We start from the raw sequence: 15968 nt of genomic DNA, 5'->3' as shown, positions 1-15968 counted from the left end.
ATGCATTCGGTGTGTGCGTAACAGCAGGTGGTGAGTTATCAATATGCTCGAGTATACATATGAAAAACAAGGGTGAAGAAAAAGCGAAAAGGGAGATTGAAAGGAATGGGGTAGGTTGACAGTAAAGTTAAATCAGTCGGCTCCTACACCAAGCCAAAAGTTCATCATCTAATGACTTGCTTTCATTGGGCGTGCAAAAGCCGAATCCGTGAAATTTATGGAATCATGAATGTATTTTGGGCTGCCCACAGATGACCCGCAACCGGCAGTGCTCGGCAGATTCGTTGGAACTCGCATCATGGTTGCTTGTGCCGGAACAGGTCTAGATACCGGTATTGCAGGCGGCGACATAAGATCCCGTCTTTCGATTATAACCGGAGGATTTGCTCCACGGGAATTGTTTTCCTGCGAAGAGCTCAGGACTGAGGTACCTCGTTTGGCCTGGGTCATAAAAAACATATTGGAGGGCATTCCGCCCAAAGAACTCCGGGGCTGCCCTGAGTCTCTCACTTCATGCATAGATTTGGATATTGACATAGCGTCCAAATCTAGGTGGGGCTTATAGCTACCCCGAGATGACGGACTCGGAACACTATATGTGTCGACTGAAGAAGAAGATAGGGCTTGCGCCCCGATTCGGGAGAACCGTGCTTCTCCGTTACCGTCCGCAAAGCCTATGGTGTACGGCACATCAACCTGTGTCGTAATCGTTTCACACTTTTCGTTCGGCAGAGTTTGTGATATTTGGGAGTTCTTCCCGCTATGTAGTGCTAGAGTCATATGACTAGCACCGCTAGGAATATTCGCCAGATGATTGTATCCGTAGCCAGAAGGGAGACTGTTGGATCTAACATTAGATGTAGGGATGAGCCCGACATTGGATACTATTTGAGGGACCGGGTTTGTAGCATACGTCCCGGTGTCGAAATACATGCTATCATTCACCGGATTGTCGTCAGCAGCAGCACGCAAGCCCTCTGCCATAGTAGAGGAGCTCCAGTGTGCAAACGCCGGCGTGGCCACGGCGGCCAAAGTCTCTGCCGCTGAACCCGTGGCCAATGCATATGTGACCGCCGTTGGCAGGTTTGAAACAGCTTCCGCGTTCCTAGCCAGAAGGGCTAAGCCACTTTCTTCCGGAGACTGAGATAGAATCTGCTTTCGCTTCGCTATATCTGGCAGACTCCTGCTCGGATGAAGAGACGGCATTGAAGCGTATGAAGCCTCTGTTGCTCTTTGTATTTGTAGCTGGCTCTCGAAACTAGCATCACCGTTTGCCACTGGGGGTGCTGAAAGACAAGCATAGTGAGCTGCCGTTAGACTTCCAACATACAATTGTTGGCCAAATCGGTCGTATGACCCGGCGTGCGTATGTTCGTTTATGGCCAGTTGTTCGCACTGGACACGAAGGAATTGGCATTGTCCTAGCGCAATTCCCGCCGTCCTGCAATTCTGGCATCCACTATTATCCCCCGGGTCCCCGCTGCACCTTATCTTACGTTTCCTGCATCTGGCGCACTATTATGAGGCGTGTTAGCTTGAATATAATCGTGTCTAATCTTTATTGTATTGTGTGATCAACAGCCGAAAGGTGTGAAAGTATAGACTTACGGCCACGTTCACTCGTTTTCTCAAGGTGCTCGAAGGACCTTGACTTCCCAACTCCATAGAAATATCGTTAACACTATTCCCCCGAAGCTGAGGGTTCCAATATGGAATCTTCCTTGCAGGGTAGCCGGCTGTGGGGCCCTGCCTCTGCTGCGATAGTGGAGGTTGCCCATATCCAGGCGGGTATGAGTTCCTGTTTATATTCATTATGGTCTTCGTAGCCAATTTTGTTGTTAGATATAGTGCTGAAGGGTTTACTCTAGAGCCTCTGCTAAGCAAAGGATTCTAAAGACTACCAAAGGAGATTGTTGTCGGAAAGACGTTCGAGGATCACGGATGGTTTGTGGAATCAAACACAACTGCTGGCTGTGTATATATATGGAGGGGAGACTTTCTCGGTGGTATTCGACAAATCGGAGGGAATACGAAAACCGAACGGTGTCCCAGAATCAGGAAAGGGGGGTTGGGTACTACTGGTAACAAAGATAACTCGTATAGATGCGCAGATACTGAGCTGTAAATAGCTAGTCTGGTCGTTCTTGAACAAGCTAGTATGCACATATGCGCTCACGAGCATGAATAGAGTATGTTACAGTGTGGCAGTGTTGACTTTTGCCTCTGTATTGATGCCGAACGCTAGTTTTTCTATATGCTTGTCATTTCGGGGACCGGTGTACGTAAGCAATTATATGCATGTAGTATATATGTATTATGTAGTATGTAGTATGTATATTGTCGAGGAAAAGGTAGATATCTTAAAATGTAGTGTTATAGAAAAAAAAGGTATGCTCTCTAGATCCATGGATAGCAGACTGTTAACCTCTTTGCGGGGATCATGAGGGTTTATCACCACTTCATTATGTTTGCTATGTTGACGGCCTCAAATTCTCAATGCATGTTCTGGAACCTAATTTGATAATAGAGGTATTGTAGTGCACATGTATACAGCCGTGAGAGAATACTGGGCATTTTCGAGGGGGAGAGCAAACAATAATTGAATCCTAAGTCTGGGAACTAATTCCATCCGAGAAATCGAGACTTTGGAGTTCATGAGAGTCTCTTTTCCTTTGACGGGATACGTACATAGCCACCTAAATTCCGCTTCCGCTATGTGATTATATTGCGGATGGTGGCAGGCTGCTGAAACTGAGACAGGAACCAGATACCGGTCAGTAACATTGGAGCAATATCAACGACCAACCTCGCTAGTCTACAGGTCATTCACTCTCTCAGTTTAAGAAATACAGAGAGAAGAAAGAAACATCCCGTGGCCTGGGTACATATCTATACACCCCTGCTACCACCGGGGGGGGGGGGGCTAGTAAAACAAAGTTTTAAAAAACGTGAAAAATGGGGCATGAGTGGGGGGTTCTGTGATAGCATCGGTTTGGACTAGACCAGCATCGGCCTAAGTAAATGAAGTAACTAGCGGTTTTCAAGCTCGAAAGGGATGGCTTTCACCAGAATATTGCTTTTGATGAACCGGAAGTCCGCACATGCCAACAAGGGCTCATTTGGTTTCGTTTCTGGGTGTCACAAAGGCAAGAGTGCATAGCTTAATGGAGTCTCTCATAGGAAGGCATTCTTCGGCCAGTTCCAGATCGGATCTATGTTATGCGATCAACGGGTCAAGTCCACATTCTGGAAGGTTTTACATAGAGCTTGTAACTTACTTCTTCCTCTTCTTCCCTGCTTCTGCCCGACAAGAAAAGAAAAGAAAAGAAAAGAAAAGAAAAAGAGGAGAGAAAAGAAAAAGAAAAAGAGAAACACTAAACACGGGGAAAGCGGGGACTGTTAGGGGGGAAAACCCGGCAATGGTTCCTTCGATCTGGCCTCCAAATTTTATTTTAGATACCAAGTAACTAAGTACCTAGTTAAATTACGACGATAGTCTCTCCACGAATTCAAGGCCCTCATTCCCGTCCAGGATTGGTGAGTGTCATCATCTAGACCAAATACTCAAAAATCTTGTAGTTGGGACCCTTACCATGTTCTACACCATAGTTAGCAAGCTCGCCGTTATATTACTCCATGGCCCGTTAAACAGAGTTTTTCTAGAACAAAAACTGTTCATTGTTCTTTTTGGGCGAATCCCGGCTATCACATTTAGAACTAGACTAGTTTGAGGGTGGTATTTGCATGTTTGCTTGTGAGAAAAGCTAAGGAGAAAGAATGAAACAAAAGATTGGATGGAAGGAAGGAAGAAGGAAGGAAGGAAGGAAGGAAGTAAGAACCCCTGTAAATCTACCTATGTAGGCTCCCGTCTTATATCCGGAGCAGTCTCCGGAGGATCCTTCCGAATGGGCCCTTAGGCACACTGTACCACCTAATAGACCAGTAAACTCCTGCAGGAACACGCAAGCGGGTGTATGTGCTCGCACAAACTCCATAAACTGAGACTATTCCCGACAAGACATATTTGACCCTTGGACAAAGAGGTTAACGTTTAGAATTCGAAGAACAAAAAAAGTATGGTTACGAGACTGCCAGATATATGTAATCCTGACACCATGTTCAATTTTAAATTCTAAAATTTAAGATTTTCATAATCTTTTTGATATGCGTCGCCAGCTGTCAAAGTGGGACAAAGGAGTATTTTTGCCGCCCTGACAATCGTGGATACGGTAGTACTTCTTCCTAGCCTAAGTACCTACCTACCTACCTACTTACTTACTTACTTACTTACTTACTTACTTACTTACTTACTTACTTACTTACTTACTTACTTACTTACTTACTTACTTACTTACTTACTTACTTACTTACTTACTTACTTACTTACTTACTTACTTACTTACTTACTTACTTACTAGGTACTTAAGTAGGTAAGTAAGTATATCTCCGTATACGCGTATTTGTTTGCTTTCCCTTATCGATTATCACTCCTCTTCCTCCCACCTCGGAATTTCGAGGAAGATTTTAAGATACCCCTAGTTGCATAAAAAAAAAGGAAAGAACGGGAAAGTATATCTACGTAGAGATCCCGCATGCGGTTGTTGCGAATGCCCGTTGCCATATAATGAAACAATTCTCCGAGGTGGTATTTACTTAAGAGGTAGATACCTAGGTAGATACCTAGGTACTTACCTGGTACCTAGTCGGGATTGAGGCGGTGACCCGGTCTGTATTCGGGTAGCTGCACCAATATTAATCTTTTGTAACAGTTGATCTTAACAACGTATGTTTAATTGTAACACCGGCAACGCCATGAGGAACACTACAGAGCTGCTTTCAGGTTGCTGCATGCAGGATCCCGCTGAGATGTTTCGGGTTCTTCAGTAGCCTCGAGACTAGGTGCATTTCATATCCGAAACGATCTTAACAAAGAACTCAATGAATCACCTATACTTGGCTTTTGTGACCGAGTTTGCTAATCAATCAAGAGAGCAGCCTCATACCCAGGTAGGTATTCAACTGGCCAAAGGCAGATTGCTTTTTTGTAGGCTTTCGTTTGTGTTGTGGCCGCTTGCTCGCTTGTGGCATTTTAAGGGGGATTCGGACTGCAGCGTTTTAAGCCGCATACATCACCTTTTACTTTGGATTCTAGAAGGAATCCAATCAGGCGCAGTCATCCTCCGTTAGCGTGCTTAGCTTTCTAAAGCTAAAGTGCCATGAACCAAACACCAATATCGATAATACTACATACTACTTATATTATGCAATCGCCAAATTACACTTTTCAATTGCATCTTGACGTCCTATGATCTAGGCATATGCGTCTATAGAAACCATCACGCGTCCAAGGTGTTACCTGCAGCAATTGTACCGCTATGTCCGTCCTCCTAGAGACTAGTGCTGGGGATATAGTCATTGACTTGCTTGTCGATGATGCCCCACAGACATGTCTCAATTTCTTGAAGCTATGCAAGGTCAAATATTACAATTTTTCACCCGTTTACAACGTTCAAAAGGACTTCAGTTTCCAAACAGGCGACCCGATAGGGCCCGGTCAAAGCGGCAGCGATGGCGGCAGTTCTATCTGGGGCAAGCTTCAAGGAGCTTCTAAAAAGTATTTTGAGAGCGAATTTTCTCCTAAGCTCAAGCATTCTGAACGAGGGACTGTTAGTATGGCCACCGCCCCCGCCGGAGGCGACGATGACGCAAAGCGGATAAGTGGCTCTCAATTCTTGATCACTCTTGGAGATAGCCTTGACTATTTAGACGGCAAAGGTTCTATATTTGGCCGCGTTGTTGAAGGGTTCGATACCCTTGAAGCAATAAATTCTGCCTTCTGCGATGATCAAGGATGGCCACTGAAAGACATTCGAATCCGGCACACAATAATCCTCGACGACCCTTTTGACGATCCCCCTGGGCTCGTAGAGCCACCCGAGAGCCCAATACCCACCAAAGAGCAACTGGCCACTGTTCGAATCGGCGAAGATGAAGATCTCAATGAAGAAGCTGATGAAGAGACGGCAGAAATGCAACGGCGAGAACGTGAAGCGCGTGCTCAAGCTCTAACCCTTGAGATGGTGGGTGATCTACCGTTTGCAGACGTCAAACCGCCGGAAAACGTCCTTTTCGTTTGCAAACTTAATCCAGTCACACAGGACGAAGATCTTGAATTAATATTTTCTCGGTTCGGAAAAATTCTGTCCTGCGAAGTCATTCGGGATCAGCGTACGGGGGACAGTCTGCAGTACGCTTTCATTGAGTTCGAAACCCAACAGGATTGTGAACAAGCGTACTTCAAAATGGATGGTGTTCTTATTGATGACCACAGAATTCATGTTGACTTCTCCCAGAGCGTTTCGAAATTATCTGACTCGTGGAGAATGGATACGAATGCTAAACGCAGGGCCTACGCTGATTCAAAAGGATATGGGGGATCCTCCCAACTTCAAAAAAAACAACAGTATAAAAGCGGGGATGGTGGAAGCTTAGGGAAGAAGTACGACATGGTCTTTGACTCATTTGAGCAAAGTCGTAGTTCAAAAGACCGGGACGCTCCGAGAGGGCCAGGAGGGGATTGGAGGGGCCACAGAGGCCGAGATTCAAATGGAAATCGTGATAGGAACCAAGACTGGGGTAGAGATAAACACGCAGATGGCCGAAGTCATAAATACCGGAGATCAAGATCCCGTAGCACTAGCCCAAGGAGACGAGATCACGATAGACGAGAAAGGGGCCACGACCGAGACAAAGATCGGAACTCAGGGAGAGATCGCAGAGACCGGTACGAAAGACGATAGCTCTAAGGAGCGCTCCTCTGTGTTTACAGGACTCGATAAAGCTCCTCACATCTTAGTCCCCACACTACAACATGAATAGCTAAGACTAAATCAAATCCTATCTAGTCTAGTTCGAGATTTTATGGATTACTTAGGTTCATGTTAGAAATTTCAGGATTAAGAAAATTCAATTTCGTATAAAATTAGGGCTGATGTGTTTTAGGCACGTCGTCGCACAGCCATACGGTAGACTAGCTATATGGCTGCCTTAGTCCACCCCGCCTTGCTTCTGGGCTGTGATTGTCTTATCCTGGATTTATTCCTGCTCAAACGTGAAACGGTGCCCTCGCATTACACATGTCCATGTGTTTGCTGTGTCTGGGTCCTTATTCCCCCTACGTGGCCACGGGACCCGAAGTTCATGATGTCCCCTAGAAAACAATACCAAATTCGCGCCATAGGCGCTAGACGGCCACACTTTCCGATAAACAATCTCATCTATGGCTAGCCAAACACCATCGATCCAAGGGCCTCTAGAATGTTTGCAAGCGGCTTCTAGAAATCAAAGCGCGCTCCTGCGTTGTATGCTCCAGAGTGACCACCAGACTCAGTTCTGAGATGTGATTATACGTAGAGTAAATTAGATTATCTCTAATTGCTTGTCCTTCCCACTCTAACGCTTTTTCTTCGCAAACTCGACAAGATTTTCGATAACCCTCTCAAACGCCTCTTTGTCCCCCAACGCTGTTTCCCTTTTCCCCAACCAATATGTTAGAGTTTCACTAGCTTCTCTAGTGACTTCTTCGAGTTTCTTGACGTGTTCCTCCAATTCACTCGTTGTGAATGCCCTTAATCTGACGTCACTTGTAGAGCAAAGTATTCTCGCGGACGGCATATCTACTAGTTTGGACTGTGCTTCTTTTTCTTTTCTCCTTCGAGAAGATGAGCGGTTAGACCGATCGTTGTCCCCCCGGCCAGTATCCGAAGACTTTCTGGTGTGTGACGATGATGGCAGTACTAGTTTCTTTTGTTTGGTATCCGCAGGAAGGATCTCGTCGAGATCAACCGGAACTCCTAGGGAAACCAAAAAAAGACGGCGGATTCTTGATAACTTCCAGTTTGGGGGTTGTAAGGGAGGCGGTGTACACAGCTGCGTCCACAAGGATTGGCTACGAAAGTCAATATTATTCGTTGGAAAATGGTTTGGAGCACACAGCTCCTAGTGGCTACAAAGCAGTGGGGTGGTCACCTTCGCTCTGTAAGAAATGCGCTATTTGTAGTCGGTATTGGGGCCGGTACTCCATCTGCACTACTATTTTCTTGCAGGTATATCGAGGATACTATGTCGTCGATCTGAGCTCTCATTTCATCCGAGGTCATTTTTGTAAAATCAAGTAAAGACTATATCGAATCACACGACGACCAGCAAGCAGTTGAGGGCGAATTGACACCAGAGTTAGTAACTTGAACTGAAACCCGAGGTTGAAGGTTTGAAGCAGATGTTGTGGTTTCTACAACAAATAATGGAATATGGAGCTTAATGATAGAGAGTGAAGTATTTATGAAGCCCGTAAAGGGAATGGGATAAATAGCTACAAGCATTAGAGGGCTTGCTCTCTTCTACATACCGAACTTGGGGGGTCCTGGATACTCTCAACTGAATCACCCTCGACCTCAGCGACCATCGTTGCATTGTCAAAGTCGCCGAAGTCGTCGAAGCCATCACCGTCCTCAACCGTTTCTCCAAAGTCATCAAAATCATCATCGAAAGCATTGTCGTTAGCTTCGTCGAGAGTGCCTTCAACAGGATCCGCGCTGTTCTCACTGGCTGTCTCTTGAACAGGGTTCATCGAAGGGGGGGGCGGTATGCTAATATCACTTTCGGGCGGGCCTGGAGCTGGTAGACTAGACCAGTCTGTAGGCGATGTGGGAAGTGTAGCATTGGGATTCTGGTGACCGTTCGTTAATGTCGTGCCTTCGCCTCCTTTCGAAACATTCGGCTGTGTATCCATGGACTGCCTTTCATATTCCTGCAACTCTTGAATTAAACGATCATCCGAAGCCCTTTCCGCGATCTAGTTGCTTCGTTAGTATATCGGAAGCACCTATGTATCTAGTTTAACGCAGCTTGTTCCTACCAGCACGGGGGCGCCGGTGGGTTTTTGAGGCTCTGGAATGGCCTGCACATGTCCTTCAGGGCTCATAGTATCCAGTGAGGCTGCCTCAATGGTCTGGCCGATGTCTGAAGACATGCTGCAGTTTATCTGGCGGGGGGTTTCCACATGGGTAAACACGGGCTGTTGTATCCTCGAAGCCGTCGATAAATGGACTATGGTTGTCAACGTTGGTTTGCAGTTGGTGTGCTTGACTGAACGGATGGAGGTTAGTTCGGCATCGGCTTGGCAATTCGCTAACATACTAGGCTGAGGCAACATCGCAGACCACCAATAAATTTTTCTTCCTTGAACTCAATACTACCGCGCCTCCAAAATGCCGACGGAACCTTCATCGCTCGACTTCTCTGCATTTAAAGTCCTAGATCCAACAACGATTGCTTCAATAAACCTTTGTCCGTCAAATGTAACAAAGGTCCACAAAGGATTGATCACCCTCCCCGTTCGCTTTGGTTCTCTGGCTGCGTTCTCTCCAGACCCGGTATTCCATTATCTCTTCGTCAAACCTCACGACCCCCAGTACACCCCAATTATCAATGCACACCCGAATATCAACGGCCGGTCGCTTTATATATCTGCAATCCCTTTCGACTCAACCGTTCATCATTTGAGGGCGCTTTTTACTGCAATTGGAGGTGGAAGAATCGAGGCCGTTATATTTAGCGATGAGCCGCTCCCGCCCCGCTCATCTACAGCGGACGAAAAGGGTTTGATTAAGAACAAGAAGAGGAAGAGGCTAACGCCAACGGTAACCGGTAAACAAGCGGCCGAAACTGCACCATGGCCACCTCTCTGGAACCGAAAGTTACACCCCCCAGGCACAACGGCTGTGGCCGTCTTCGTTGACAAAGCGGCTTGCGAATTGGCTATGAAAGCTGTGGCCGAGAACTCAACGGATAACCCGAATTTGGAATACTTTTGGGGCAGCGGCATAGGACAGGGCAATCAGATTCCAGGGCTAGGAAAAAAACGTTGGTCCCCCAACTCCCGCCCATTTGACCAGCTCGTTTCTAACATCCGCTGGAATTATAGGTTATGAAGATCACATGGAAAGGATGTTTCCTGACCCTGAGTGGGCACAGAAATTTGTAGATGACTCACTAGAAGCCTACGACGCCCGCCTCAAAGCCGAAGAGGAAGAACGACGCCGGAAGGCAAATGAACCCGACGAAGACGGTTTCGTCACTGTCATCCGTTCTAGTAGACCCCGCCCACCACCCTCCGCAGAGGAGATTGCAGAACGGCTCAAAAAAGAGGAGAAGAGAGCACGGAAGGGGTTCTATCCTGACTTCTACAGATTCCAGCAACGCGAACTCAAGAAAGAACAAGCAAAAGAGCTGCTGTTTCAGTTTGAAGATGCAAAACGACAGGTTCGAGAGCGCAAGGGCGCCCGCTAACGCAGGCCATGATACTATAATACGTAAGGCAGCGTTGAGCGCTCCTTTCGAAGCATAAATTATGCAGAAGAAACCCCCCGGATCTTACTATCAATCCAATCTATTAACTTTGCAAACAAAAACCGCCACTAGCTAACTGCAGATCCACCCTGTTACAACCTTATTCAAACTCAAGACCCAACAAAAGCCACTCGTCAGCGTAGTTTTTCCCCCGCGGATATATATAGCGGCTGGGACTGGTGAGCTTTTGTACGGCAGGGACACCACAATGAGGGCATCGGTTCATATAGTCGAACTTTGCATTAGATGACTCATTTCGTTTAAATTTCCAGCATCTGGAGCTTCTGTGTCTTGATGCCAGTTGGGGAAAAAGTCCAACCTAAGCTCTAAATCCAGCTCATCAAGAATCATCGTTGGTAGGCTTTGGTCCGAACAGCTCCATTTAGGATAATGTCGAACGGGTAAATCCGCGGATGTCTTGGTGCAGTTGTGAGTGTGGTTCATAGCCAGCCGCTTCCTATCCTCGTCTTTCAAGCGTGCAACTTTGATCATTTCAACGGCCATGTCCATCCCATTGATTCGATAGATGATCTGGAAAATTTTCCTAGTTGACCATTCAGCAAACAGGAACAAAACGTGCGAAGTTGAGTACCAACTTGCATGGTCCCTAGAATTTTTAAACCTGACCGCTTGCTGGCGGTCCAAAACACACAGGTCAATTGCTCTAATATCAACATTTGTATCCTGCATGTATCTCTCCATTTCTTGTTTTGTTCTGATGGACAGATCTAGATAAATAAATGGCATGCCGCTTTTATATTCGTTGCGGATGTAGCGGAGGTGTGGTATACCCTACGGAGTATGATTAGCTTTGGAACGACAGGAATTGTCCAAAACAGAGCCGTTAGTCTCGTGACCATAACTTTACCTCTGCGATCGTCTTCTTTTGGTAAGGGAACCAAAAAAGCATGCCGCTTTTCAAAAAAACCTTGACATGCACATCTTCCTTAACTCTTAGGCCACAGCCGCAAAAGCACACATATGCCTCCAAGTTTTTGAGTATCTCCAAGCTCCCAATTTCATCTCCATAACGTAATTCAAAAATCCGGTTTTCGAGTCCGGTCGAATTGCACCAGACCACCGCCTGAACAAGTTGGTCCCTTTCTATATCCCACGCGCTGTGAATACGCATGAGGTCCAGGCCAATGACGGGCCGGGTAGAAGCCGCTGGCTGCTGCGGCTCGACTGGAAGCCGTGGTTTTAGAAGTTGCGTATCGATATCTAAATCCCAATAAAGTATACTCGCTGGGGTTGTTGGATACGGTGGCTCCGGGAAGTCATATTGCCACGGATCGAATGGATTGAACTGGACTTGACGAAGAAATGTGATGAGGGTAAAGGGATAAGTTGGTCGGCAACCCAAGATCTATAAATCCAATCCAGATATTGTTCAGTTAATGTAGTTTAAGGGATAGTGTTCCATCAATGATCAGTCCTAGCATACAATGTAATTTCTCAGAGAACCAGCTTCCTTAACTTGGTCTTGCCTGTTGAAGTTTAAGACAAACGGCCTTGGGTTCCTACCCTTCGACTGAATCAGCGGCTTATCCACCGATGTGCCCATGGATCGTTGTAATAAAGATACGCATCGGCTCGAGTAGAAATGGTTGAGTGTCAAATGATATATCTCTTCGATTGGTTCATCCGTATCTGCCTTCTGGTCATTGTCGTCGTCAGTATCGTCCTGTACATCGTGACCTCGCCCCTCGGTCTGAAATAAGTTTTTCGATGGCGAAACATCCATGAGGCTGCGACATGCTATTCAAATAATATAGAAATAAAAACAATCTCATGAGTATACGTTTTTGGAATTGTGAGTTGGGAATATTTAGGAGCTTCGAGCACCCAGCCGTTGGGTGGTCTCGTTAGCCCGAATGACGGATTGGCAATTGGCTCTGGTATTACTACTAATAAATAGTTTCTACAACAAACATAACGGTGGAACAACACAAGAATTGATTTTCGCCCAAACCCATTATCAGTCCTGTATCGAGTAAAACTAGTCTCGTTCCCAGACGCCGACGAGTAAAACTACCTGAAGGGTAAGTAAGAGGGCTAAGTAAGTACTAACTTTAGTGTAATATTCTTAGGATGTCCTTAAAGGAAAATGGCGTAATGCTCTTTTCCCTCCCTTCTTTGCTCGGCCATTTTTAGCCTTAGGCCGGAACCCAAATATTCATTATGTCCGCTCCATTTTGAATTTCGCTTTTGCTAGAGCCCAATACTAATTAAACACCAAAATCATCTGAGATTTTATCTCCAGCGGTGAGGTTTACTAACCTTGGCATGGCATGCCTTCTCATAAGCTCTGAGCTTTGTGTGACCTTAAAAGTATTGATCGTTAGGCTGCATGCATGTGTAGGGTTAAATAGGCTAAGAGCTTACAATCGGATCTCTCTGCATAGACGCTACGGCGACAATTGTCTCCCCTTGAGTGTAGTAGCTATATCCCCAAGAGTTATTGTACGATCTGGTATTTGAAGAAGAATTGTCTACTCACGCCACAAATTTATTCTCCTCAAGGTTCCCGTCAATGACCACATCATCATAGCCACACGCAGTGCTCCCACAATATCTAAGTTGCAAACCAAGAGCGCTCCAGAAGGTTGGCGTGAAGAAATCTGCTGTTTTACCCGTTGCAATGTGCTCTGAAAGGCGCAAGAGACGGGACATTCCATTAGTTATTCGTCTCAATTACCCCCCATTTTGCCTATACATACTCGCGACACTTCGACCAGAGTTCTGCGCTACATTCCAATGCTCGATTCGAACAACCGAATCCGGAAAGCCACCGGGGCCCTTGTATGGATATGTAGCAATATCTCCAATTGCATAGGCGTCTTTCACGCTGCCGACCTGAAAGTTTTCATCCACGCGGAGGGAACCATCTTTCTCCAACGGAATATTCTTGATGTAATCCGTTACCGGAGCTACACCAACTCCGAGGATAACAGCATCTGCTTTCAAGGAGATCCCGCCCTTTAGGGTAACAGACCCAACGATGGAAGAATTCGTATCTAAAATAGAGTAGTGGTTAGGCGCCGCCTAATATGCAGAAGCTGTGCTTTAATTTCAACGAAACAAGTTACCGGATGGCTCAGCCGCTTCGACGGTTGCCCTCATGTAAAATTTCACTCCTTTTTTCTCTAGTATCGACTGTAAGGAGGCGCCAACCACTTTGCCCATAACACGCATCCTAATGTCAGCCTGTTAGCTTCCCCCTTTGGTTAAAATTCCCTCGTGGGGTTTCGTGTTTGCATACATTGGGACGTCTTCCATCCCGACAACCTATATATACCACGGGCATTAGTCAAGTTAGTCAAGCCATCATATTTCAATGCATTGCTCTACAGACCGTAACTTCATGTTTTTTCCCGACGAGGAAATTGGCGACTTCCATGCCAATAAAGGAGCTTCCGATAACAACTATTTTCTTACCACCCTCTAATCCAACAGCGTCAACAATAGCTTTAGCAGTTTCGACTGTTCTAATTGCGAAAATATTCCCGAGGTCTTTGAAACCCTTCAACTGTAAGTTCTTCGGCATGGCTCCAGTAGCAAGTATGACTTTGCTGTAGTGGAAAGCCTGACCGCTTTCTGTTTCTACTAGGTGCCTTTCAAAATCAATATCCTTAACGACCGTAGAAGTATGAAAATCCACACCCAGACTCTCTAAAAATCCGATATCCCGCCAGGAAATCTTATCAGAATCTGTGATAAGGGCTTTGCTAAGTTTCGTTCTGTCAATGGGGAGATATGGTTCCTTCGAAAGAACGACAATCTTTCCTTGGTAGCCATATCCGCGTAGCGCTTCCAGGGCGCCGATGGCCCCAGAACCTCCCCCAACAATAAGAACGGTGTTATCCGATACTAGTTGTTTGCAAGTATAAGTTGGAACCCGACTAAATTGTTTGATTTTGGACTCCTCTGCTTCAATAGTTAGATCGTCGCCATTGAAGACAACGGGGAAACTATTGAGAGAGTCTAGAGCAGGAGCGTCCTCAATATCACCAGTCGTGGCATTGAAACAAGCGCCATGCCTTTGTGATAGAGTCAATTTCGTCGATGTGATTTCCAGTCAGCTATTCTATTTCGATCCGGAGCGAACCCTAAATATGGGCAGATACTACATACCAGGGGCATTTGAGTCTCCCAGACGACGTAAGGGTCCCTTTGACAAGTGGAGCGCCATAGTGACTATGTATTTTAACTCATGAGTTCATAAACCTTCCAAAAACATATCGAAGAGACCATTATTGAGTAACGATGCAGGATGTCTCAAGTTAGACCTACGTGCACCGGGGACTGAGTGCAGTAACATTATCCCCCACTTGGACTAGCAAAAGCTTTGTGTCGTCCAGGCCTTCAACGGTGACTTCTCGTTTGAAGGTTGGCTTTAAATCCGATTTGTCGACTCCGATAAGCCTGTACTGGGGCATCTTAAAGAGGTTGGTACTATGAATACCACGGTAGATGAGAGCTTTGAAGGACTTGGGACGAATAGTGATAGATTGAAATAACAGTCCGGTTCTCCTGAGAATTGTAGGCTGTATCGTCTTCGATTTCAACGATGAACCGAGGGTAAGGTTGGTTAGATTCATGAATATTAATAAATAATCAAGTAGGTAAGCAGGTATTCCCCGGGCTGGAAAGCTGGGGAGTGTTCGGAACTTGCTCCACTTAGGGCCTTAAGGAAGTTGGGTTCGCTGTGAACCACCGGATTTTGGTGTTAAAATCATATTAAGACATACTACTAGGTAGGTACTTAGGTATACGGCGTCATAGGTAAGTACCAAAGTGCTTGCTTACTTAAGTCAGGAATCAAGGACATATCATGTATATACTTAATTAAGCCTATCGTTTCTACATATTTGAACCCGATTGTATATAGGCTGATGGCTCAGCACTTAATATAATTAAGTACTTAATTAACCTCTAGACAGCTTAGCTATTATCTAAGTACCTACCAAGTACCTAGGTATTTACTCTAGCCATTAATTGAAGGACGAGGTCCGTTACGACAAAAAAAGACGTATTCATGCGCATATAATGTCGTCATAGGATAATCGAAAGTGTATAAATTAGTACCTAGGTAAGTATCTAGTAGGCTTAGTTACTAATTAAGTTAGTACTTTGTACTTAGTACTCCCCTCTTACTAGGTAAGTACCTAACTTATGGGTAAGAAGTAGATGTATTATATAAAAAGTATAGTATTACACCGGGTCAAATTCTAGCCAATGGCCTTCGACCCGAATGTCATCCCTTCGGCAGGCCGAATTAACCCAAGACAGGTCGGTTATCCGGCCGAGATCCCGAGATTGGAGCCGGAGCAAGGCACGCACGCACAGCCAAGGGCGTTTCCTTACCAAGGATTCCGTACACGGTATATTCTCACTCACTTGATGCTCTCAGTTTTGACTAAAAATAAATCCCACATCACCTCATTGTTTGTCATGGCAGCCTCCTATGCCATAGGCACGATTCCTTGCTCAATGTGTACGCGTACTCGTGGATTTATCTGATATCAACAGCCTATCAATGAATGGGATTTCCTCCG

General features: G+C 45.7%; 7 protein-coding genes across 7 annotated transcripts; 2 read left to right on the top strand and 5 right to left on the bottom strand.

Moving 5' to 3' along the window:
• Positions 1-168: 168 nt before the first annotated feature.
• Positions 169-1812, bottom strand: AOL_s00193g32 (uncharacterized protein; the record flags this gene model as incomplete). The annotated part of the gene is made up of 2 exons (XM_011128643.1): positions 169-1515; positions 1609-1812. The coding sequence occupies 2 exons, from the start codon at positions 1810-1812 to the stop codon at positions 169-171; spliced, it is 1551 nt and encodes a 516-aa protein (XP_011126945.1).
• A 3563-nt stretch (positions 1813-5375) lies between these two features.
• AOL_s00193g31 (uncharacterized protein) lies at positions 5376-6879 on the top strand (the record flags this gene model as incomplete). Its single annotated transcript, XM_011128642.1, has 2 exons — positions 5376-6480; positions 6539-6879. The coding sequence occupies 2 exons, from the start codon at positions 5376-5378 to the stop codon at positions 6877-6879; spliced, it is 1446 nt and encodes a 481-aa protein (XP_011126944.1).
• Positions 6880-7452: 573 nt separating this feature from the next.
• AOL_s00193g30 (uncharacterized protein) lies at positions 7453-8159 on the bottom strand (the record flags this gene model as incomplete). Its single annotated transcript, XM_011128641.1, has 2 exons — positions 7453-7948; positions 8029-8159. The coding sequence occupies 2 exons, from the start codon at positions 8157-8159 to the stop codon at positions 7453-7455; spliced, it is 627 nt and encodes a 208-aa protein (XP_011126943.1).
• Positions 8160-8380: 221 nt separating this feature from the next.
• Positions 8381-9031, bottom strand: AOL_s00193g29 (uncharacterized protein; the record flags this gene model as incomplete). Its single annotated transcript, XM_011128640.1, has 2 exons — positions 8381-8854; positions 8918-9031. The coding sequence occupies 2 exons, from the start codon at positions 9029-9031 to the stop codon at positions 8381-8383; spliced, it is 588 nt and encodes a 195-aa protein (XP_011126942.1).
• Positions 9032-9269: 238 nt separating this feature from the next.
• On the top strand, positions 9270-10350 carry AOL_s00193g28 (uncharacterized protein; the record flags this gene model as incomplete). Its single annotated transcript, XM_011128639.1, has 2 exons — positions 9270-9924; positions 9986-10350. 2 exons carry the CDS (start codon positions 9270-9272, stop codon positions 10348-10350), a joined length of 1020 nt encoding a protein of 339 aa, XP_011126941.1.
• Positions 10351-10632: 282 nt separating this feature from the next.
• AOL_s00193g27 (uncharacterized protein) lies at positions 10633-12154 on the bottom strand (the record flags this gene model as incomplete). Its single annotated transcript, XM_011128638.1, has 3 exons — positions 10633-11202; positions 11279-11776; positions 11855-12154. The coding sequence occupies 3 exons, from the start codon at positions 12152-12154 to the stop codon at positions 10633-10635; spliced, it is 1368 nt and encodes a 455-aa protein (XP_011126940.1).
• Positions 12155-12638: 484 nt separating this feature from the next.
• On the bottom strand, positions 12639-15011 carry AOL_s00193g26 (uncharacterized protein; the record flags this gene model as incomplete). The annotated part of the gene is made up of 9 exons (XM_011128637.1): positions 12639-12734; positions 12796-12853; positions 12911-13058; positions 13131-13427; positions 13500-13606; positions 13673-13698; positions 13766-14450; positions 14545-14607; positions 14704-15011. 9 exons carry the CDS (start codon positions 15009-15011, stop codon positions 12639-12641), a joined length of 1788 nt encoding a protein of 595 aa, XP_011126939.1.
• Between the last annotated feature and the right edge of the window lie 957 nt (positions 15012-15968).

Source organism: Orbilia oligospora (genome assembly GCF_000225545.1).
Source record: "Orbilia oligospora ATCC 24927 unplaced genomic scaffold scaffold00193, whole genome shotgun sequence".
In the NCBI taxonomy this organism is placed as follows: domain Eukaryota; kingdom Fungi; phylum Ascomycota; class Orbiliomycetes; order Orbiliales; family Orbiliaceae; genus Orbilia; species Orbilia oligospora.
The sequence above is the reverse complement of the archived record's forward strand: the minus strand, read 5'-3'. Positions and strand labels throughout refer to the sequence as shown.